This window comes from Budorcas taxicolor, chromosome 13 (genome assembly GCF_023091745.1).
Source record: "Budorcas taxicolor isolate Tak-1 chromosome 13, Takin1.1, whole genome shotgun sequence".
In the NCBI taxonomy this organism is placed as follows: Eukaryota; Metazoa; Chordata; class Mammalia; order Artiodactyla; family Bovidae; genus Budorcas; species Budorcas taxicolor.
In genome coordinates this window covers 76,825,382-76,847,790 of record NC_068922.1, presented here as the reverse complement: position 1 = coordinate 76,847,790, position 22,409 = coordinate 76,825,382, and the positions used below count along the sequence as shown (strand labels likewise).

The window sequence follows — 22,409 nt, the reverse complement described above, 5'->3', positions numbered from 1 at the left end:
CACTGCTCTACATGAGAAAGTCTCTTACTAGTATCATTAAGCACCTACTGTGCGCCAGCCACTGTTCTTGGCCCTGAAGTTGGTACCCTAAAAAAGACAGACTTTTATTTTTATTTCTTGGAGTGGTGGCAGAGATGGTCCTCAGCAGTTTCAGGGTGACAGTCTGCTCACTTAGAAACAAAAGTTCAAAGAGAGCTTCTCTTCGCAATAATTTCAACGTGAGTCCTTGAGCGCTCTCCGGGACTTGGGTCACATGACCACTGCTGCCAGGACAGGGAGCTCTTTGACTGATTTGGCCTGGGCCACATGCTCACCCCTGGTGCCTGGGAATGCAGTCGAGTCAGTGGGGTCAGAGTGTAGGAGGCAGGTGCCCGGGGGAAACACTGGGGGCTGAGACCAGAGCCAGGGGCCGAGGGTGCTGGGTGGGTGAAGCAACATGCAGGCTGACCATGAGCTGAGGCTGCGTTGTGGTGGATCAGAAGCAGAGTGAGGCTGGGGTGAGGGTCTCGGGCACCACACAGCTGCCCCGGCTGCGCCCTCGCTTCGTTCATCAAGTAGTCGTCTCCTCTCGGTCTGAGACTTCCGTCCTCCCTGGCATCGCAGCCGTGACCTCAGCAGGGGCAAACCCTGCCTCCAGGGAGATCCTAGTCCAGGGGGTGGTTGTGGGGAGATGGACAGTGCAAAAATGAGACAGCAAATCTGCTGACAGGCAAGAGTCACCATATTTCACAAAATCCTCCTGGTGCCTTCCTTGGCGCCCTGCCCCAGGCCTACGAGTTCACTTTAGTCTCTTCCTCCTGACTCTGCCTGTCTCTTTGTTGCCATCAAAACCTGCCCATCCACTGCCCCACCTGTCATAGTATAGATGAGTTCACCAATGGGATAGTGAATTTGCGGAAATAATAGCAATAGTCATCATAGCAACATCAACAACAGCAATGATAGTGGTGGTTGATAGTCAAGGAGCCCTTACTGGGCGCTCTTTTACACATTTACTATAAATTCACCTGATGACCCTCACAACAAACTTATTACTGGGAGGTCATCACCGTCGGTAATTTATAGGCACGAATGCAGAGGCTCTGAAATTTTATGAGGTCACAGAGCTGGGAAGCTGGGCTGTGAACCTGGGTGGTCTGGTAGTAGAACCTGGGCTTGCACTTGGAGGCTGATGCTGGTGGTGGTCTCCGGGGCTTTGCTGTCTTACCTTGGAGCTGTGCTGGTAGCAGAGCCTGTAGGCTCTTGTAGAGTCTGACATCAGTATGGGGGTTTAGAGAGGTCGAATCCTGTTCTGCTGCTTCGCTAGGGGTGCCGCCCTGGAAACCAACCTTTCCTTGGTTTCCCACGTGGGTGAGGGGTCGAATACAGTCGTCCGCGTGTCAGGGAATTGTGAGATGTGAGTGAGTCCGCCCGCATTCCAGGAGAACGTAGGGTGGCCGGTCCTGACCCCTCAGTGGACGTTCTGTGTTGGCCATGGGCTCCATCTGTAGGCTTTTTGCAGCTCAGATGGTGCACACGGAGCCCCAGAGGGAGCTTACTGATTCCGAAACCTCCGCCCACCGGCAGGGTGACTAGGGCTTATTTAGAAACAAGACGAGTTGCTTACCTTGCAGACCCACCTCTTCCTTCCTAAGCTTCTTGGGGTCTCCCAGCCACCTCCCAGCCCAAGGTCAAGACCCGTCAGCCCTTCCTGTCCTGTGGCCTTCCCCAGGACATCCTTGTTTGGGGTTTGGCGGGATGGGAGGAGGTATCCTTTAAGCCTTTGGGAACTGAGACTGCTCGGTGGAGAGCTTCCTGCGAAGACAGCTCCTGGCTGCTCCAGTCCCAGAAACCCTGACTGATGGTTACAGATCTGGTGACCCACAGGTGACCTCTAGCCTGTAAAGAACCTAGCTTTGGGCTCAGGGACTTCTGGAGCTCAAGAGAGCTATCCCCCGTCTCAGCAATGCCACTGCTGCCTGGCAGCGACCAGAGAAATACGTGTTCTCCCAAGTTCCTGCGTCTTATGTAGACTCTTGTGTTTCATATACATAGGGCATTGTGCATCGCAGGTGTGTGAGTTCACTCATTAAGTGTTCACTGTGGGCCTACTGTGTGCCAGACACTGTGCTGGGACCTGGGGACCCCTCAGTGAACTAGAGGATGTGGTCACTGCCTTCAAGGAGCCGATGGCCAAGTGGGAAAGGACAGATGATGAACAGATAATCTAGATAATTCCAGTTGGTGGGAATGCTATAAAGAAAAGGAAGATGGCAGTGGAGGAGTGATAGAGAACAGTTGGGTGGCCACTTTAGCCAGGGAGGTGTCATTTGAGGAGGTGGCATTTGAGTTGAGACCCCAATGGTGCAGAGTCGCCAGGCTTTGGGCAAGAGTGTTCCAGGCAAAAAGATGAGAGCAAAGGCTGAGAGGTAGACACAGGCTTGGCAAATCTAAGGAGCAGACAGCAGGCCAGTGAGAAAGGCAGGGTCACATTGGCTGACCCTCAAAGGCTACAGTGAAGTGTTGGATTTCATTCCTAGTGTAGCAGGACACCATTGCAGGGTTTTAAGCCGTGGTGTGACACAATGTGATTTGCGTTTTGATTATAAAGACATTTATTGAGTATTTACTGTATGGTGAAACCGTACCTATTAAATCATTTAACTAAGAACTCCATGAGCTAGGGACTGTAATTAATTCCCCCTTAACAGATGAGGAAACCAAGGTACAGAGAGGTCAGCTAGCTTGCCCTAGTTCACAGCTGGAAATACAGAGCCAGGGTACAAGTCCAGTCTGCCTGGCTTGAGCCCGTATCCTTGACCCTGGGCCATGCTGCTGCCTGGGAGGTCACTGGGTGCAGAACTGGGGCGAGAGTGGAGGTGGGAGGTCAGTGGGAGCTCCTGCAACTGAAACCCTGCCTGCTGGGTATCTCTCAGGGTCTGGGGTCGTCCTGTTGTCCCAGGCCCCGCATGTCTCCCAGCATCTGCCTTCCTGCTGTGAGCTGTCCCCCACAGGCTCTGTCCTTGTCTTGCAGAAGGACAAGTTCTGCGTGTACGAGGAGTACTGTAGCAACCACGAGAAGGCCCTGCGGCTGCTTGTGGAGCTGAACAAGATCCCCGCCGTGCGTGCTTTCCTTCTGGTAAGTCAGCCGCAGCCCCAGCGCCCCCGTCCTCTCTGCCTCAACCCTGCAGGTCCACACAGACCCGCGCCGCCTGACCCCTCCTCGGCCAGGGCGGTCTGGGTGCAGCAGGGGCGTTCTCTGTGAAAGCCTAATGGTGGCTCACTCTCGCCTCTGTTGGTCTTACAGCCTCTGTCGCAACAGCTCTACCCTGCTACTATAGCGTGAAAGCAGCCGTAAGTGATATGAAGAAATGAGCTGTGTTCCAGCCAAGCTTTATTTATCAAGAGAGATATAGGGGGCTGGATTGGCCGTAGAGCCAAATGGACCAGTTCCTGGTCTAAAGTAACGATCCTGATAAAACTGATAACAAGTTGTAATTATATTATTGTGTGTGTGTGTTAGTTGCTAAGTCGTGTCCGACTCTTCACGACTCTATGGACTGTAGCCTGCCTGTCTCCTCTGTCCAGGGGATTCCCCAGGTGAGAATCCTGCAGTGGGCTGCCATTTCCTCCTTCAGGGGATCTTCCCGACCCAGGGATTGAACCCAGGTCTCTGCATTGCAGGCAGATTCTTTACCATCTGAGCTATCAGGAAAGCCCCAATTGTATTATTAGGATTATTAATTTTAAGTGGAAGAAAATCTCGTTAAAATTGGCTTAAGGAAAACAAAATTACTAGTTCACTCCTCTGGGAAGTTTAAGACCTAAGAGGGCTTCAGGTGCAGCAGAGCCTGGGTGTTCCAGTGACACCCCCAGCAGTGCCTCTTGGTTCTGCTTTTCTTACCTTGGCCCCGTGGCCAGGCAGGCTCTCCTCATGAAGTGGCAACGCAGCCTCCAGAAGCTCCATGCCTGTACCTCTCATAGCCGAGCAACTCCAGGATGAAGAGGGCCCAGTTGTGTCCAACTCTTTGCGACCCCATGGACTGTAGCCTGCCAGCCTCCTCTGTCCATGGGGATTCTCCAAGCAAGAATACTGGAGTGGGTTGCCACCAGGGAAGCCCAGGAATACCGGCGTGGGTAGCCTAGCCCTTTTTCAGGGGATCTTCCCAACCCAGGAATTGAACCGGGGTTCTCCTGCATCGCAGGTGGATTCTTTACCAACTGAGCTATCAGGGAAACCCAAAAGAGGGCTCCTCTCTTCTAATAGTAACTGCAAAAATCCTGGGTCTGTTGCTCATTGGCTCAGCTTGGCTCCAGACCAATCCCTGAACCGACTGCTGTAGACGAGGATGGGCTAGTGCTCAGGTTGGTTGCATCTGGACCCGGAGGGTGGGAACAACTCCACTCACACTGCAGGCCCTAAGGATGGGGTACCTCCCTAAAGGACAGTTGGTTTCCACTTGGGGAAGTAAGTTGGGAATAGATATTGGTCAGGCAAAACTATAGACACCAATGATGGTCTTCCTGATAATTGGACAATTCGCTTGTATATAAAACAAGTTCTCATGTATCTCCTTGGAGCTTTGTGAAAAGTGAAAGTGTTAGTCGATTAGTTGTGTCGGACTCTTTGTGACGCCATGGACTGTAGCCTGTCAGACTCTTTGTCCATGGAATTCTCCAGGCAAGACTACTGGAGTGGGTGGCCATTCCCTTCTTCAGGGGATCTTCCCAATCCGGGGATCGAACCCAGGTTTCCTGTATTGCAGGCGGATTCTTTATCATCTGAGCCACCAGGGAAGCCCCCTTGGAACTTTACCAGCCACTGTCTGTTGTGTATGAGTTGAGAAATACACTTGTTTGCCTTGCAGACATCCCAAATCATGCTTTAAACGAGGTGGTGGTAGTGGTTTAGTCGCTAAGTCATGTCCTACTCTTGTGACCCCGTGGACTGTAGCCCACCAGGCTCCTCTGTATGTGGGATTCTCCAGGCAAGAATACTAGAGTGGGTTGCCATTTCGTTCTCCAGGGCATCTTCCCAACCCAGGAATTGAACCCGGGTCTCCTGCATTGCAGGCAGATTCTTTACCAACTGAGCTACAAGGGAAGCCCCTTTAACCAAGGTAGACATGGTATTTCCTTCTTGTGTTAACAGCGTGGTAATAGACAATCTAGGGCTATTACAGGGGCCCCAGTGTCAGGGGTCAGTGTCCCAGTGTATTCCCTCATCGTTGATATGGTCCAAGATGACATCCCACCACTTCCACACTCCAGGTAGTAAGATGCAGGACGGATGGGAAGAAGGGCTGGCCCCTCCCCTTCTATGGGCACCATAGAAAGCTGCACACAGCTCTTCTCACGTCCCATTGACCAGAACTTAGTCACATGGCCACACTTAGCTGCAAGGGAGGCTGAGAAATCTAAGCTTTGCTCTGGGCAGCCCTGTGCCTAGCCGAAAGTTCCTTTGTTATGGAAGAAGAATACATTCAGGGACACTACCTAAACTTTGCCGCCAGTCTTTTTGATGACTCCAAAATATTAAGTGACTTTCTGAGAGTACATACTTGAAAAGTGATTGTGCTTCTCATGGATTCGGCCCTTTATTTTTTGACTCTGAATTCCCTGCTCATTCAGTCACAGACCACCCCAGCCCCCACCTATTTTATTGCCTATAGAAGCCCTATTTAAGCCCCCATACTATTTTATTGCCTGAAAGCACACACAGGATTCAGCACACAGAAGCAGAACAGTCAACTGACCTGGCATAAAGTGTCTTAACCACGTGCCCAGAGAGCTGAAGTATGTAATACAATTCTTAATTGCACTTTGCCCTAGTCCACAGTCTCCAACAATGTATTTCCAGGATTTGAGTCACGACGTATGTTTCCTTCACTGGTGAGCTGGTGTTGCTTGGCCCAGTTCCAGCGAGCATCTGAGGGACGACAGATTGGTCAACTGGTTTCCGCTTTTGTCCCAAGCATCTTAAGTGTTCAGGACCGATGATGCTTTTTGTTGCTGGTATCTGCATCTTTCCATTTCCACTTCTCCACTCATATTCAGAAGCAACTGGGCACAAAGCAAAGTCAAGTCAGGCTGTGTAAGATCACACACGTGGCTATGTTTCTGTGATTGGCCCAAAACCCAGTAGTGGTCCAGTTGCCCGGGCTCTGGACTCCCTGAGTCCCACCTCTTGGGCTCAACTCTGTCTTGAGAGGCAGGAAGATGCCAGGAAGTTGTTTGCAGGGGGTTGGGACAAAAGGGCCTCCCTTCTTTCCCCCTTCCTCTCTCCCCTGCAGTCTTCCTGGTGGCTGGGCTGCCCTTTCCCAGCACAGCCGGCTGGGCCGGGTTGGGTAGGGGAGGAGTTGTGGAGCGCCAGCACACACGCCATCTGTCTCCCTCCTGGCTGGCATCTCCCCGCTTCTGGCCACCTGCAGAAGAGCCGTCTCGAGCCTATTATGGGATGTAAAGGCGCTGGGAGCAGACACCATCTGCTTTCCATTCGTGATGTGCTGTGCACTAGTGGAGGGATGGGGCGGGGACTTCCTCTTTCTGTGCCTCAGTTTCTTGTCTGCAAAATGGGGATAATGGATTCCCTTATTCATTCACCAGTTTCATTCTGAGTTGCCTGACATGTGGTCGGGATCATTCTAAGTCCTGGGGATACAACAGTGAACCAAGGCAAGAAGAGTCCCTGCTCTCATGGAATGGCCATCCTCATAGGGGAGATTTCCATGGTATGTCACGTGGCATTAAGTCCTCTGCAGGGAATAAAGTAAGTTAAGGACGACAGGATGTTTTTGGGTGGCGGCTGCTATTTTAGTTGGTTCTTTGGATAAACAGCATCTTAGGTGACATTTAAGCAGAGACCTGGGTAAAGTTAAGAGTGAAAGACCAGTGGTATCTGGAGGGAAAGTATTCTAGGTAGAGGGTTGCAAGTGCCAAGGTCCTGAGGCCCGCGTGTGTTTGAGGAATAGCGAGAAGGGCACGGTGTCTGCAATGGAGAGTTTGAGAGGAAAAGCAGAAGGAAGCGGGGGTAGGAGGAAGATTGAAAGAGACCAGATAATGAAGGAACATCTCGACAATGGAACGAATCTGAGATTTTTAGAGAGCTCTTTTATTGCTGTGGAGCATACGTGCGGTGAATGTACTCACAGCATAACGAATTCTCCCATATGTGTGTTCCCATGGAGCCACCGCCGAGATCAAGATTTAGAACCCTTCCGTCACTCCAGACAGTGCCCTCCTCCATTCGCTTTCCCAGTCGTGCCCCTTTGTGCAGCCAGAGGTAACCTGTGTGGCCAGGTTCTCTCATGAAAGGTTAGTTTTTTTGCCTGTTCTAGAATGTTCCACGAATGGAGTCACAAGGAGGCTTTTGTGTCTGCCTTCTTTCGCTCTGCAGAACGTCTATGAGATTCGTCCAGGTTGGAGCATGTGGCAGTACTTTCAATAGAATATTCAATTTTAGTCTGAGTGGGATGCAAACCATGGGATGGCTTTGAGCAGAGGAATGACGTGCACTCATCTGCATTTTGAGCGGCTCTCCTTGGCCCTGTGACAGTGGAAGCTAGGAGGAGACCAGGCTGGGGGCTTGCGTGGGTTTCCCAGGGCTGCTGTTACAATGATCACAAGCTGGGCGGCTTAAAAAAAAATGATTCTCTCACACTTCTGCCCGCCCGAAGTCTCAGATCACGGTGTCGGCAGGGCTCTGCTCCCTTCGAAGGCCCCCGGGAAGGACCTCGCCTTTGCTCTTCTAGCTTCTGGTGGCTTCACGTGTTTCTGCCTTGTGAACCAGACCCTCAGTCTCTGGCTCCCTCTTCACTTGGCTGCCGTCCCTGTGTCCTGTCCTCTTCTTTTAAGGGCACGGAGCTAGTTGATTTCAGGCCCACCCTAATCCAGAATGAGAATGATCTCATCTTAATTTAATTAATTATATCTGTGAAGACCATTTTGAGATTCCAGGTGGGCGGGGCACTTGGGGGGACATGATTCAGCCCCCTTCGAGGGCTGCTGCAACCATCCAGGCAAGAGATGACAGCGGTGAAGATGGGGTGGTAGTGGTTTGAGGGTTCCGTCACCCAGTCATATCCGACTTTGTGACCTCATGGACTGTAGCCCGCCAGGCTTCTCTGTCTGTGGAATATTCCAGGCAAGAATACTGGAGTGGGTTGCCATTTCCTTCTCCAGGGAATCTTTCCCACCCAGGGATCGAACCTGCCTCTCCTGCGTCTCCAGCATTGGCAGGCAGATTCTTTACTACTAAGCCACCTGGGAAGCCCATATTATACATTAATACACTATATATCACCAAGGTATATAAGTAATATTGGCTATCAGAAAGTTTTACCGCTCTTTAAAAAGAAAAAAACTTTGAGAGGTAGTTGGATTCATGTAGAGTCCGATTGTCCAGCTGACAGCGTTTGCTGTGTGCTTGGCATTGGTGTATTAATGAGCAAGAGGAATCACAGATGACTCCAGGGTTTGGAGCCCAAACAGCTGGAAGAGTGGAGATATGATTTCCTGAAATGATGAAGGCTGGGTAGGAGCCAGGATGAGAGGTAAATAGAAAAGAATTTCCTTTTGGATGTATATGAGGTTTACGATGCCTGTTAGATTTCCAGGTGGGAATCAGAGATTTGAGTCTGGGGTGTAGGGAACTGAGGGGCCAGGCTGGAGATAGAAAGCTGAGTGTTTCTTCATAAAGGATGGTTAAAGAGGTGAGAGTGATGGGTCTGGATAAGGTAAGGTGGGGATAAGCGTGGGTGGAAGGGAGGACCCGGGATCACGCCGGGCATGGCTGCCATTAGAAGGCTGGGAAGCCGGTGAGGATGATCACCTGGATCAGTTCTGTGGATTAGGATGGTTTAAAGAGAGGATTCTCAAAAGTTCTTCCCATACTGCCTGGGGCATACTCTTATTAGAATAGTGAATAGCTCTGTGTGTGCTTGCTTTTTTTTTTTTTAAATGAAAATAAAGTGAAACAATAATCTAGGATGTTTGGGGTGAAGAGGAGGTGGTGGCGGTGACAGTCCTGTGAAAACTTCTTGATCCTAAACAAAGAGCCAGGCCTTTCTCCCGCCAAGCCCTGGGGGCGTCTGGAAAGCAGCCCCCACTCCCAGTCTCCCTCTCTCTGCCCAGAGCTGACATCACCAGGGCAGCCTGTGGGGAGCGCTGGCTCGGAGGACAAAGGCCCGAGTGTGAACGGTGTGGGGCCTGGCATATCCCAGCTGCTGCAGCCCCAATCCCCCGTCTGTGCCAGGCGTAGATGTGGGGCTGGGAGCCATGCAGCTCCTGCCAGAGCAGGGCCCCAGGGTCCCTGGGACTCTGCTTCTCCAAGGAGAGTGTCCGCAAAGGTCCCTGAGAGGCAGTGGACGCAGGTCTGAGACTTGGGCCAGTGCTTCCGGCTCTTGAGTGCCAGTTTGCGCATCTGGAATGGGGATCTGGTTCATTCTTGGGCTGTGAGCATAGACTTTACTTGTGGGTGAAGCTGAGGTGCAGAACCTTAAGCATGGTAAGCGCATGGTAAACGTTCTCTAGTCTTATTTGCCCTTGACTGTAAGCAAGGAATTTGTCTGCTTTCTTGAGCAGTTCCCCAGTGCTTGAACTGTGTCCAGAGCATAGTAAGCATGCATTGTGTATTTGTGGAATGAGTGAATGACTGATAGGAGGGGAGTCCCTTTTCCCAGGAGTCGAGTTCCATTTCCAGGCTGCTAGCATGCTGTTGAGGAGGAAGGCTGAGGCCCCTTCGTTGCAGTTTGCTCATTCACTCATTCGTTCATTCATTCACTGGGCCATGGTGAGCCCTAGTGACTGGACTAGGAACTGTGGCTTGGCTAGGGACAGCCCCTCATTAGGGACGGTGAGGTGTGTGTGAGAGACCGTAGTAGACATGTGACTTGGCACATTTCTTTCCCATGCGTGACTTTCTGCTTTAGTGCCCATAGATTCTCTGTAAAGAACGTCTGGTTTTGTTTTGTGTGTCATTCAAAGCTTTATATAAATGAGTTCACACCATACATACTCTTCTGTTTCCTTTTCTTGCTGCAGAGCATGTTTTTGAGGTTCACCCATATTGCTATAGCGAGCTGTAGTTCTCCCGTTTTCACGAGTGCGTAGTGTACCATTGTAGAAAGCTACAGACATTTTTCAGGTTGCTTTCCATTGTTTGCTGTTACGAACAAGGCAGTTTTGAGTGTCCATGTTCCTGTGTCCTGGTGCGTGTGTGTGAGTTTCTGTAGATAGGGGTTGGCGGACTTTTCTGTAAAAGGCCAGAGAGTAAATATTTTGGGTTTTGCAACTATAAGGTCTCTAGTACAGTTACTCAGCTCTGCCATTATAGCTTGGATGCAGTCATGGACAGTATGTAAACAAATGAGTATGGCTGTGTTCCAATAAAAAATTTAATTGCCAAAGCAGGATTTGGCCTCTAGGCTGTCGTTTGTCAACTTCTGATCTAGGGTTTCTGCTGGATTGTAGACCTTAAAATTTCTTCCTGTCCTCGGTGTTCTTAAGTTGCTTCCAAAGTGTTTGCATATAGCTCCGTTTTGCAAGTGTTTCCCATGATTATTTGAGGCTGACCAGACTCCTTGGCTGTCCTTGGCTAGTTCTGACGATCTCTTGTCCCTTTGCAGAGCTGCATGCTTCTTGGAGGCCGGAAGACCACGGACATCCCTCTGGAGGGCTACCTGTTGTCTCCTATTCAGAGGATCTGCAAATACCCCCTCCTCCTCAAGGTGAGTTGTTCCCCCTATTTCTTTGGCTGATTAAAAAAATTTACTGGAGTATAGTTGCTTTACAATGTAGTGTCTTTCCCTGATTTTGAACCAACAGAAAATTCAGCTCTGTCTGGCTTAAGCAAAAAATAAAGCTTGCTGGTTTAGGTAGCTGAGAAGCCTCGGGGCAGCGTTGGTTTTGGGCCAGGCTGCATCCAAGCCAGGGCCCTGCCACTTTCTTTCTGGTTCAGTTCTGCTTCCCACCTTTCAGCTTTCTTTTCAGCGTGGTAGCAAGTGGCTGTGTTTGCTGCAACCTTGCACCCTATCAAGTTCAAAGACAATGGGGAAGAGAGCCTCATTTCCAGCAGTTCTGACAAAAGTCCCGAGAATCGTTCAGGTTTTAGCCATCTGTGGCCAGGAGAATGCAGCATTAGGAATGCCTTGGGCCAGAGTCACGGTGCTTGAATTTGAACCAATTACAATACGTCTTTGCTTGTGCTATTTATCCGCCTCTCATTTGCCTGGACTTGCACATCTGGACTTGGGACCCCTGACCCAATCATCATGAGCTCTGATTGGCTGAGATATGGTCCAATGACAGTGAGCAGGGCAATGTCATGTTCTGATTGGCTGAGGCCACAGTCAGGTGCTTCACCCCTGAACCATTCACCCTGAGCAAGTGAGCTCTGATTGGCACAGATGTGCGTCATGTGCTCCAACCAATCCCTGGATAGCACTGGCCAAGTCCAGTGATGGGGAAGGAGGGAGCCCCTCACCAAAGTCTGGATTCCTTGTAGATGAGGGGTTGGGGTGGGGAGATGCTGGGTGGGTGAACCAGAGCCATCCACGCATTGGCTATCTCCTTCCCTGCCCACCCACATTTGACTGAGTCTCGGTCAGGCAGGCCAGGGGAAGGTGTGCTGCTTGCGTGAGGGCCTGAAAAGTCTTGATTATCAGCTTCGGAGTTGGCTTCCGGGCAGATCCCCAACTGGGTGGATGGCTCTGCCACCATCCACTGCTTTCAGCCCAGGGATGTCAGCCCTTAGACATAGTGGCTGTTGGCCTGGGCCGGCCCTGGCTCCATCCCGAAGGCATTGCGTCTGACAGCTGTTCTCTGGGGTCCCTGCTGGTGGATTAAGTTGGCTGGTGGTGCCTCATTCACACACCTGCTCACTGGGGCCACACGCATCTTTGCTCCTTGAGCTGAAAGGAAGAGGGGAGTGGGGAAAGTACTGAGGTGGCCAAAAAGTTTGTTCAGGTTTTTCCATGATATATAATGGAAAAATCCAAATGAATTTTTGGCCAGCCTGATACTAGGGTATTCTTGAACATGCCTTTCTGCTGGAGGCGATGGGTGACCCTTGAGCCTCTGAGTTGGACCAGACCCTTTCGAGGGCTGTCCCCTCTGCCTGTGAACACAGACCTTTAACGTGTATAGCTGTGGGTGGTGGGGCCCATCTCTCCCTGTGCTTCCTCTTGCCTGCTGCTGTTTGCCTGTCCCAGGGATCTGAACGAACCGTCTACAGTTGTTGCAGCTGCTTTGATCCCCAAACAGATGTTGGACATGCCATACAAGGCTCACCTCTTCACCTTGGTGCTGAAGAAGCTCCAGGTGGGACTTGTAAACTGGTAACCTGTAGACTCCAGTGGACTGGCAGATAGACTTCGTGTGATGTCTTTGGTGTGTTTGCCAAGCTTGAATCAGTTGCTGGTGTCCAAGAGTTAGCGTTCTGCAGTGGTTTAGGGCAGGGGCTGGCAAAACTGTGGCCTGTGAGGCCCAATCCAGCTCATGGGCTGTTTTTGTACAATCCGCGGGCTAAGAATGGTGTTTGCACTTTTTTTTAAAGGTTGTTAAAAAAGCCCCCAAGACAAACAAACAAGAATATGTGACAGAGACCGGATATGGCCAGCAAAGCCTGAAATATTTACAATCTGGCCCTTTATAGAGAGAATTTGCTGACCCCTGGATGAGAGCCAGGAACTGCGGTCACAGGCTGTCTGGGTTTGAATCCTGGCTCTGCCATTTACTGGCTGTGTAACCTTGGGGCTTCCCCGTGCCTCAGTTTCCCATCTGTAACACAGTGTTTGTATTAATAGTGTACGGGTAGGGTTGATACCTTGATCAAACATTTATTTACTTAATTCTTAACTCAGTGAGGTAGGCACTGGGATCAGCCTCATTTTTGAGATGAGGCCCCGAGGCAGAGAAAGGAAGTGGCCCGTTTAAGGCCATACATTAGGTAAGCAGCAGGGGCCATGGTTGGAACCCTGGGCAGTCTGAGTCTAGAGTTCTGCCCCCTAACCGTCAGGCTACACGGCCTATTGAGAAGCACTTTGGAGAGTCTAAACTGCCAAAGTGCTGGTGTGTCGGGGGTGCTGACCTTCTCAGTTCCTTAGGCGGGGTCTGGGGAAGGTTGGTAGCCTTGTGTTTTGTGGCTCAGTGGCTGGTCTGCCCCTTCTTTCCTGGATTTCAAATCCTTGAATATATGACCCATTAGAAGCATCACCAGCTATGGCCCCAGACTCCAGCCAAGGTTCCCTAGGTATTAATGTTTTGGTTTCTGGATCTTGGGAAAGTCTAGGATCCCAGTGGCCACTTGGAGAGGCAGTTTCCATCTTTTAACAAGCCGGGGGGCTGGACCTGTGTCTCCCTGTGGCCTCTAAGTTCGCGATGTGAAGTCCAGGTGTGTCTGGGACCTGCTCAGCCCCAGGGGCTGCAGTCTGGTGGAGCTGCTGGGCTCTGGTTTCCCTGAGCAGAGAGAGAGACAGAACCCACTGGCAACTGATGCAGGATTAACTGCCCACAGGAAACAGTGAGGAAGCAGGGCTGTGGGTTTCCCTCCAGACCAAATGGCTGTTTACACTCCCTGTTTCCTCCGTCTCCAGCTGTGTTTATCTGGGGCTCAGAGAGCACTGGGGGCCAGCCAGCAGGGCCCGAGATTCCTGTGGTGCCATGCCATGCTCCCCGCCCGGCACAATTGCTCAGAGTGTCCTGGCCTTTGGCACCCGCAGCTGGAATGTTTGCATCAGAAAACAGCTGGGGTGGAGGGGAACTCTTCGTACCCCTCCTGAGTTCCTCCGTCCTGTCACATTTTCCAGCAGATTTCCAGAGATGATCCCTCGAGCGTGGAGCAGCTGAGCCCCAGTCCTCTGTCCTGCCCCTGCCCCCTCCAACTCTGACGCCCTCGCAGCTGTCCCTGTGGCCTTCTGTCTGAGCCCCCTTGTTTGAGCTGGACTTTGAATTGAGGAGGCGAACAGGGTTGAGGAGCCTGGGTGGGAAGGGGGAAGAAGCAAGAATGAAAGCCTCTTTTGGGAACTGCCCCAAAAAGCTGAACTTGAATGTTGCCTAAGAATAGCCGGAACATTCTATTTCAGCCTGCAGCCCAGGCCCGGGATAGACAGTTGGCATTTTCAGGCTTTGTTGAGTTTTCCATCAGCGTCTCCAGGAAAATGATTCAGGCTTGGGTTGATGCCCCTGGGGCTCAGATGGCAGGTGCCCGAGGGGAGACCCACTGACACCGACCCTTGTGGGTGTCACCGGATGACGTGCATGTCTTACGTTGCTCGCTGCACACCAGCCCCTGCCACAGCTCAGGACTGCAGTCACGAGCAAGACAGACCCAGGGCCTGCCCCTCGGAGCTCTCTGTCTGGGACTGGACCCACGTCTGTAGTGGAAGCGAGGTTGAGCCCAGCAGGGGGCAAAGTGAGGATGCCCATCTGTGCCCAGGGGACAGCTGCCCCTCCAGTCCCCTCTTCGCTTTGCTTCCTGCCTCTCTGACCCCTCCCTTTCAGTCTCCTTTGCCGCTTCCTCACCTTCTAGGCCTCCAAGCGTAGATGGGCCCCCAGCCTCTGTCCACGGGCCTTTCTCCGTCTGCACTGGTGCCTGTAGTAGCCTCGACCATTCTGTGCCCCTCCTTCTTAAAGTTGACTCAACAGTTGTGCAGCCATCACCAGCACAGTAATTTTAGAACACTTTCATCACCCCCGAGAGAAACTCTGGATTCACGAGCAGCCACTTCCCTTTCCCTTCCGGCCCCCCCGGCCCCCAGCAGGCGCTCATTTACTTTCTGCTCCTGTGATTTTGCCTACTCTGGACATTTCACGTGAGTGCAGTCATATAATGTGTAGTTTCTCTCCTGTCTGGCTCCTTTCAGTTAGCAGAGTGTTTCCAAGGCTCATCCACGTCGTCGTGTCCATCACATCTTTATTCCTTTTTATGACGGAATGATATTCCCTTACCGCGTTCTGTATATCCGTTCATCAGTTGATGGGCGCTTGCATTGTCTCCACTTTCTGGCTACTGTGCACATCCACGTAGAAGTTTCGAGGTGGACATCCCCATGGCTTTGGACCCCTGTCTCTGTCCAGTGACTTCCAGCCTGCACCTCTCGCCTAAACTGTGTGCTTGTTCGTCTTGCCACTGGCTTCTCCACCTGAATGTCTCACAGGCATCTTCTGCCTGCCACAGCTAAAACCAAAGGCTGGACTCTCCCCTTCCTCCAGACCTGCCTCCCTTCCTACCTGCCCCCTTGTCTTCACCTCTGTAAGTGGTCTGATCAGACCTCTTGGGCGCAAGCAGGGAGCCACCTTTGGGGACCATTGCTGCAGGGCTCTGGTGTCAGGGATGCGGTTCAGAGTCTCTGCTCAAGGTAGAGCCTTGGGGCCCTGCACTGACTCTGGTGTCTTCCACACCTCCCACGCCTGCCGGCGGGCGACGAAACTATCACCCACATACAGCCCGAGGACCTTGCCATTCAGTTGTCACCTCTGTTTGCTTGGCCGTCAGGAGTGGGGTCCCCTGGGGATGGTCCGTGGTCCATCTCCAAGGCAGTGTCGGCATCAGTTCTTGGTGCCGGGGGATGACCGGGGAGGGGTGTGTTTCTCAGAGCGTGGGCTGTGTACCACTTGCAGCTCGCCAAAGTGTTTTAGGTGGCACAGGAGAAAACTTTCTGTCGGGGTGGGTGCTGGGGGAGGAGAGAAGACAACTTCAAACATGGTGAATCACACGGTGAAGATGGAACTTTCTTAGCAAATCCCTCCTGTCTTCCCGATTACCTCCAGAAAGCCACAGTTGGTGCCGCAGTGTCTCTGGTTTTTGGAGCTGTTTGTTCATTTCGGTTCAGTCAGTTTAGTCGCTCAGTCGTGTCCGACTCTTTGCGACCCCATGGACTGCAGCATGCCAGGCTTCCCTGTCCAACACCAACTCCAGGAGTTTACTCAAACTCATGTCCATCGAGTCGGTGATGGCATCCAACCATCTCATCCTCTGTTGTCCCCTTTCCTTCCTGCCCTCAATCTTTCCCAGCATCAGGGTCTTTTCCACTGAGTCAGTTCTTCTCATCAGGTAGCCAAAGTATTGGAGTTTCAGCTTCAACATCAGTCCTTCCGATGAACATTCAGGACTGATTTCCTTTAGAATGGATTGGTTGGATCTCCTTACAGTCCACAGAGACTCCCAAGAGTCTTCTCCAACACCACAGTTCAAAAAAGTATCCATTCTTCAGTGCTCAGCTTTCTTTAGAGTCCAACTCTCACGTCCATACATGATGTGATGTTCATTCATTTACCAGTCATTTATTGAGCAACTGTTATGTGTCAGGCATTATACTAAGAGCTGGAGACAGAATGAACAAAAGCTGCCCAAATCCTTTCCTCTGTGTTCTGACATTCTGCGGGGTGGGGTGAGGGGATGGAGTGGGAGAGGAAGAGACAGACAACAAATGAATGAACAGGGCATGTACATGCGTATTTAGACGGAATGATTGCAGTGGGGATTAGTAAGGTCCAGGAGTGATAAAGGGAGAAAGTGACATTTGTGCAAAGACCTCAAGGAAGTGAGGGAGGGGGCTATACAGGCATCTGGGGGAAGAGTCTTTCAGAGAGAGGAGCCAGTGCAAAGGCCCTGAGGCAGGGGTGCATCTGAGGAACAGCTAGGAGGCCTGTGTGAGCAGAGGGGAGGACTTGAGGGGGAGAGTGGGGGAGTGAGGTTAGTGAGGTGATGGGCCTGGGTTACGTGGGGCCTTGTGGGGTCTTGTCTGCTCTGAGTGAGGTGGGCAGCATGGGAAGGTTTTGAGCAGAGGAGAGACAGGATCTTAGTTCTCATGGGATCCCTCAGGCTGCATATGGAGAATGGACGATGGGGTGATGAAGGTGGAGGTGGGGAGCGGTGCACTGACGTGAGTGGTCCTGGACCAGGGTGGTGGCGGGGGAGATGGGTGCATTTAATGACAGCCGCCTTTTGCCCATTTTCTATTGGATAGTTCCCTTTTGTATCGATTTGCCAGAGTTCTCTCTCCATTCTGGCTACCTCGGGTCATCTCTGTGGAATTCTTCTCTGACCCTGAGGTTATGAAACGAGTTCCTCATCTGCTGGGGTTCTGGCGTTGTCACCAACTTGCCAAGGAGACACAGGAAGTCACAGGTCTCTTTACTGTGGCCCCCGTTGCCCCAGCTCCCTGAACCGCAGTGCCCACCCTGCATCTCGCCTCGTGGGCTGAGTACCGACACTTCGCCCACAGATGCTTCAGCACCTCCGGCCGCACCAACTCTTTCCTGTGTGCTGAACAATGATAGCCTGGGGCCGCTCGACTCCCTTTGGGTGGGACACCTGCTCTTACCCGCTCCTTTCAAAGCCAAGCTGATTCTTGATCTTGCCAGGGACCCTCCCAGATCACTCTTCCTGGGAGTGCTGCCCGAGTCCTGCTTTCTGCCACACTGTGCATAGTGGTTAAGGGTCAGACTTTGGGGACTTCTCTGGTGGTTCGGTGGTTAAGAAGCCGCTTTCCGATGCAGGGATCACAGGTTCGATCCCTGGTTCGGGAACTAAGATTCCATACACCATGGGGCAACTAAGCCTGGGTGCCTCAACTAGAGAGCCTGCGTGCTGCAAACTACGGAGCCTACATGCTCTGGAGGCCGTGTGCAACTAAGACTGGATGCAGCCAAAAATAGATAAATATTAAAAAAGAGAGAGAATTTGAGTTTGGAAATCTCGCTCCACCTATCCTTAGCTGTGTGACTGAGGGTAAGTTGCTGGACCTCTCTGTGACCCCATTACCTGATCTGTAAAATGGGCATGGTCTCATCTAAGGGGGTGGCCACCACTGAGGTCAGCCAATTTTTGTTGTCCGGTGGAAATGCAGACCCATGGTGACCGGAACTTCTGCTTTGCTGAGAGAGCCTGGCAACAGCATTTGGCCTGCCAGGGCAGGATGGTGACCCAGGCTCTGATACAGTCCTGCCCTACGCAGCCAGGAGACCAAGGCTCAGAAAGGGGAGGCGACTTGCCCAAGGTCACATAGCCTATCCTGGTCAAAGCCAGAATGGGAACTCCCAGACCTGAGCCCTTTCCTGCTGCCTTCTCTATCTCCCCAAGCAGAAGGAAGGAGTTTAAAAGACCCACATGCATTATTTTTCTCCCATTAATTCCTCATCCAAGGGGCTACAGTTTACAAACATGAGGCGGGGGCTGGAACTGTTAACATCGGAAACACATTGGCATGAAATATATTTCATCCAGTTGCCGCACATGGAGCTTTTGTTGTTTTATGCCAGACAGCTTTTTCAGTTCTGGGTTTTCTTGGACTTCCACATGTTTTTTTGTTTCTTGTTTTATTTTTTTTTCTTGCAAGGAGTGGTGGGTCTTGTCACTGCCCCTTCATCTGAGTCCTGCTGTCACCCTAGATAGGGCATGCGAGGACCCAGAACTGAAATACAGGAAAAGTCTTAATAAAAGAGATCAGAGCTTGGCTTGCTGAGCTTTCAATGTGGGTGCCTCGGGTGGAGGTCTATGGACAGAGCCACAGTCGGATGTAAGATCAGCCCTTCCTGGAGCCGGCTGAAGTATCCACAGAAAGTGGGGGTGCTCCGTGGGATCCAGCCCCCATTGGTGGCCATCCCAACCTCCAGGCTGCTGTTTTCTCTTTGTAGAGGAGACAGCATGCCTTTCACCTCTCATGTCTCCTCTGGAGCCTCCATCAAGCCCACGTCACAGTGAATAGTGGATATTGCCGCTTCTTCCAGTGACAGATCCAGCTGTTTTCACACCGTGATTTTATGGATCTGTCTTCTCATGGCTGTATCCAGGGGCTCCAGTGATGGTCCGGCTCTTCCCATCTCCTGGCTCGGTTTCCCTTTGTGTCCGCCTTGTTCCCGGAAGGTTCCTGGCTCGGTTTTCCTCTGTGTCCGCCTTGTTCCCGGGAGGTTCCCTTCTTGTGGTAGCTGCACTGGCCTCCAACAGCCTCAGACCTGCATCTGATTAGCATGGCCACGGGGGAGAAGAGAGTGTGTCTTTCCCTCCTGTGTGGTGTAAAGTCCCAGATCCAGGGCTCGTTGGGTCGGCTTGGGTCCCCCAAGGATCAAACTCGCTGCTTCAGCAGTGAAAGTGCGGAGGCCTAACCACCGGGGAATCCCCTGCTTTCCCATGCTCTCCTAGAGCTGGGAGCTGCGGCTGGGAAATGGAAGGTTCTCGAACACGCCCTGGGAGCGGGCCTGGAGCGGCCTCGCTTGGACTCCATGACAAGGGAGAGGACAGGAAAACGGGGGCCTGTCTCCTCGCTGCCTCCTGCTCGCCCCTTTCTTCCTCCACCGCCAGGGCCCGGGTTCTGACTCTTGAGCCAGGCTGAGCCAGAAAGGAGGCGTTGGCTGCAGTTATGTTTCCTTGATGCCCTGGTCTGGCCTGGCGTTGGAGGCCCCGTGCCCACACCTCTGGAGACACGACGTGGCCACCCAGAGTGGACACTGGCAGGCGTCCTTTTGGTAAATGTGACGGGAGGGGAGGGGGTGACGGGGCCCCTGGCGGAAGCGGCGACTCCTCTGCTCTGACATCCTCTCTTCCAGGAAGCGCTCACCTCAGGCACCGCTTCTGAAACCACACGGGGCTGGCTGGACGGTTGCTGGGGAGAGGTCACCCGGCCTGGGCCTGGAGGGGCTTCCGCCACTGCTTTGCTGGGTGCCCGTGGCACACCCCCTCCCTTCTCTGCCCTCACAGTCTAAGGAGTCCCCAGGGCCTGACTCTGCTCAGACGTTGCATGTTTGTTCTGAGAGCCTGCTTTGGGAGTGTTTATTCCCGCCTGGTCCTGTTTCTGGAGGGGCCCGTGGATAGGCTGGGTGCCCACGAGGTCCTGCCTTCTGGCTCTGTGACCTTGCACAAGAGGCCTCAGTCTCTTTCCCTGTGGCCTGAAGATAAACATGGTGCTGTCTCATGGGCTTGCCTCCTGGCTCAGACAGTAAAGAGTCTGCCTTTGATGCAGGAGACCTGGGTTCCATCCCTGGGTCGGGAAGATCCTCTGAGGAAGAGAATGGCAACCCACTCCGGTATTCTTGCCTGGAGAATTCCACGGACAGAGGAGACTGGCAGGCTACCGTCCATGGGGTCGCAAAAGAGTCGGACACGATTGAGCGACTAACACACCTCATTGGGATGATTTGAGGATGAAATGACTTAAGAAATTGAAGTTTAGAACAGTGCTTGGCATACTCAGTAAATACTCAAATGCTAGCTATTATGATTACTACTATGACTACAACTTTCACTGTTATTATTACTACATAGGAATAATAATAAATGTAAGAGCTATTATTAGTATGGAAATAACCATGACAAATAACATGTCCTTACCGACCACCGTTTTTCCGTTCATCATTCCGTTTGATCCTGGCCACAACCTTCGGATCTGATCGTGATCCCATTTTATAAATGTGCACACTCAGCCCACTTGGACCCTCTGAGGTCTTACAGATGCAGAGGGCTTCTTCTTGGTCATGTAGTTCTCCCAAGATGCTTGTGTGTGTGTGCGCGCGCGTGCTAAGTCCCTTCAGTCATGTCTGACTCTGTGCGACCCCATGGACTGTAGCTTGCCAGGTTCCTCTGACCATGGGATTCTCCAGGCAAGACTACTGGAGTGGGTTGCCATGCCCTCCTCCAGGGGATCTTCCCAACCCAGGGACTGAACCTGTGTCTCTTACATCTCCTGCATTGGCAGGCAGGTTCTTTACCACTAATGCCTCCTGGGAGACCCTCTCCGTGCACCCTCCCCCGACAAAGATGCTTAACAAGGAGCTTTTGGGTTCCTTCCAGAAAAACTCTTCTCTGGGCCAAGCAAGCCCTGTATGTTCATGAAGCTGTTCCACCTTGGATGTGGATGTCAGGGTTTTCAACACCGTAGTCTGTCTATTTTGAACTTGACTCTGTTGTAGCTTACTAAGACAGTGTGTTAGTTCTGAATAGGGCAGGAGCCTTCTTACCTCCCTCCTTTTGCATGTAAGACCTTTGTTAGTGCAGCTCAAGCTTCCATTAATTTTGAAGATACCCATACTTTATGCTTGTCTGGGATTGACTGGGACGTCTTTCGGATTCCAGATCCTTGCAGTCTCTCTGGGATTAGGAAGCAGTAGGGACTCTTGCAAATACAAGGGATGGAAAGACTAGCTCAAGCAGGCTTAATTAAAAAAAAAAAAATGGACGCCACACTTTCACTGCCAGGGCTGGGTTTGATCTCTGGTCTGGGAACTGAGATCCTGCAAGCGGCATGATGTGGCCAAAAAAAAAAAAAAAAAACGGGGGGCTCACGTAACTGAAACATATGTGGATCCATGATTTGAGGTATGGCTAGGTCCAGTTGTCATTAGGGAATTGCCAAACTCTTTCCCGAAGCTGCTGCACCATTTTATAGTTCTTGCAATGTATGAAGATTCTAATTTCTCTCTATCCTCACTAACACTAGGTATTGTCTTTTTGATTATAGCGATTCTAGAGGGTGTGAAGTGTTATCTCATTGTGGTTTTGTTTTGGATTTCTGTAATGACTAATGATACTGAGCATCTTTTCATGCGTTTATTGGCCATTGGTGTATTGTCTTTGAGAAATGTCTATTTAAACCTTTTGCTTTTTTTTTTTAAATGGAGTTATTTGTCTTTTTATTAAGTTGTAGGAGTTTTTTGTATATACTGAAAACAAGTCCCTTGTTAGATATATATTAATAATTTACACATTCTGTAGATTGTCTCTTCTGTTTCTTTATAGTCTTTGAAGCACAATGTTTTTAACTTTGCTCAAGTCCAGCTAATCTGATTTCTTTTAGTTGCCTATACATCTGGTGTCATAGCTAATAATGCTTTGCCTACCCCAAGGTCACAAAGATTTACACCGATGTTTTCTTCTAACAGTTTTATAGTTTCAGCTCTTACTTTTAGGTCTATGATCTGCTTTGAGTTAATTTTTGTGTACAGTGTGAGAAGGAGTCCAAGTTTTTGTTTTTTTTTTTGTATGTGGATACAGTTTTCCCGGCAGCATTTGTTGAAAAGACTGTTCTTTGCCCATTTAATTGTCTTAGCACTTTGTTAAACATTTACTGACCATAAGTGTAAGGATTTGTTTCTGGACTCCCAGTTCTTTTCCATTGATCTATCACCTGTCTGCAGCCGGTACAGCACCACTTCTTACAGTTTGGAGGTAGAGTGCAAGTAAAGGGTAAGGCATGTGCAAAGGCCCAGGGGCAGGAACAGGCCGTGAGTATGTAGCTGGGCAGAGGAGCCCACACTCCCTTGTGAGCAAAGAAAACAAAACTAGCCCTTTTCCTTCAATTTTGGTCCAGCGAGGAGCCTGGTCGGAAGAGGCCCTGCTGAGTTTCAGTTCTCTGCCCAGCACTGATCTCAGGCAGGACAGACAGACAGAAAAGGGAACTAACCTTTCTCTCGTTTTCACTAGCTACTGGGTGTTGCCA

At 51.2% G+C, this 22,409-nt stretch overlaps 1 protein-coding gene across 1 annotated transcript in view; it reads left to right on the top strand.

The window, feature by feature from the left end:
- The window catches only part of PREX1 (phosphatidylinositol-3,4,5-trisphosphate dependent Rac exchange factor 1), a 178,431-nt gene that overhangs the window by 82,554 nt on the left and 73,468 nt on the right, over nucleotides 1-22,409 (top strand). The window contains exons 4-5 of the mRNA XM_052650398.1: nucleotides 3,014-3,118; nucleotides 10,605-10,706. Of these exons, the coding sequence (XP_052506358.1) occupies nucleotides 3,014-3,118; nucleotides 10,605-10,706 (207 nt within the window). The remainder of the gene's footprint in view (nucleotides 1-3,013; nucleotides 3,119-10,604; nucleotides 10,707-22,409) is intronic.